At 29.7% G+C, this 1531-nt stretch overlaps 1 protein-coding gene across 1 annotated transcript in view; it reads right to left on the bottom strand.

The window, feature by feature from the left end:
• LOC140920197 (uncharacterized) overlaps window positions 1-1531 on the bottom strand; it is an 8381-nt gene that overhangs the window by 5558 nt on the left and 1292 nt on the right. The window contains exon 2 of the mRNA XM_073368088.1: window positions 92-382. Coding sequence (XP_073224189.1) covers window positions 92-382 — 291 coding nt within the window. The remainder of the gene's footprint in view (window positions 1-91; window positions 383-1531) is intronic.

Genomic DNA, 1531 nt, shown 5'->3' with positions numbered 1-1531 from the left:
ATCGGAAGATATCTAACATTGATACCATAAAGCAAAAAAATCTAAAGAAATAAGGCAACAAGAAACAAGTTCCAAATATACATAAATGCACCTCAAAATTACAACTAGTGGTGCCATGGATGGAGTATCCGCATGCCTGAAGTTCCCTTCCTGGAAAGGCTTCCCCGGAAATTTGAAGGTTCTCTATAGCTGGTAATGGATCTTCATCTGCAGCTGAATTTAGGCGTTTTAAATATGAATGATAATAACATGATAGTAGCTTGATAGCAATTTGATACAAAAGACTAAACACTAATCCATATTTATAGGGATAAATAGGAAACAAATCATAATAATATATAAGTAAAATAAAAACTAATCCTAAGAGATAATCTAAGATGCTCTAAGATTATAAACTAATCTTAGAAAGTAAACTAAGATACTCTAACATAATATCAAACATATTATATGCTATTTTCTTATATTCTAATACTCTCCCTCAAGCTAAAGTTTACTAAGCTATAAGCTTGATACAAATGTACCCTTTGAAATAGATAATACAAAGCCTGACATAATCAGACCCAAAAATGATATCTGGGTAACTTGATAATAGCTTTATAGTAAAAACTAAACACTAATCCATATTTATAGGGATACATAGCCTCAATCTTAAATAAATATGGAAATCAGGAAACAAATAATAATATTTTAAGTAATATAGAAACTAATCCTAGTATAATCTACTAATATAGGATACTCTAAGATTATAAATTGATCGTAGGAAATAAACTTGTCAATAGAATTGGCAGTTTCGTAATCATTAATTGTGCAGATTTAATGATATTTATAATTATGTAATTATTATTACAATTAATTAGTTAGCCGTTATAGTAAGACCCAAATCATTATGTAACAACATTATTTAAAGGAGAATTCTCCAATGGAAATGACACAGTTTACAAATCAGAAATTCTCTGTTTGACATGGTATCAAACTAGGTTGCGATCCAAATCAGATTTCTCTGTTTTTTGGGATCAAATCTCGAGTTCCTCGATTTTTTTTCTTCTTGAAATCATAGTTCCTTGCCGACGTCAATCATAGTTTTCTTTGTTGTTTCTGCTCTATTTTTTCTTGAAATCTTAGTTCTTCGCCACCGACGATCATAATTTCGCTGTTGTTTCTACATTCCCGGTTTTCACGTCTCCTAAGTTCTCTTCAAATAACTCTCACGCTCTAAGAAGAGAACACTCATAAAATATTTCTACTTGACCTAGTATTTCTCTCTTTGAACTCCAAGATGAATTTGAAATTTTGAGCTTGTGAATTCTACTATTTTCTGATTTTCGATGCTTTTCTACTTCAGACTTGAGTATCTATTTATAGTTAAAATTTGTGCTTCAATTTAGTCTTTGTTTAATCCTGAATTGTATCTTGTTTAGATTGAGTTTGTAAATTTTTCAGATTTATTTTGATCATATTTTGTTTATATTGAGTTTGTAAGTTCTCCAGATTGATTTTGTTTGTATTTTGTTCAGATTGCGTTTGTAAGTTT

The sequence above is a fragment of the Cicer arietinum genome, chromosome 4 (genome assembly GCF_000331145.2).
Source record: "Cicer arietinum cultivar CDC Frontier isolate Library 1 chromosome 4, Cicar.CDCFrontier_v2.0, whole genome shotgun sequence".
NCBI classification, from domain to species: Eukaryota; Viridiplantae; Streptophyta; class Magnoliopsida; order Fabales; family Fabaceae; genus Cicer; species Cicer arietinum.
This window is presented reverse-complemented; position numbering and strand designations above follow the sequence as displayed.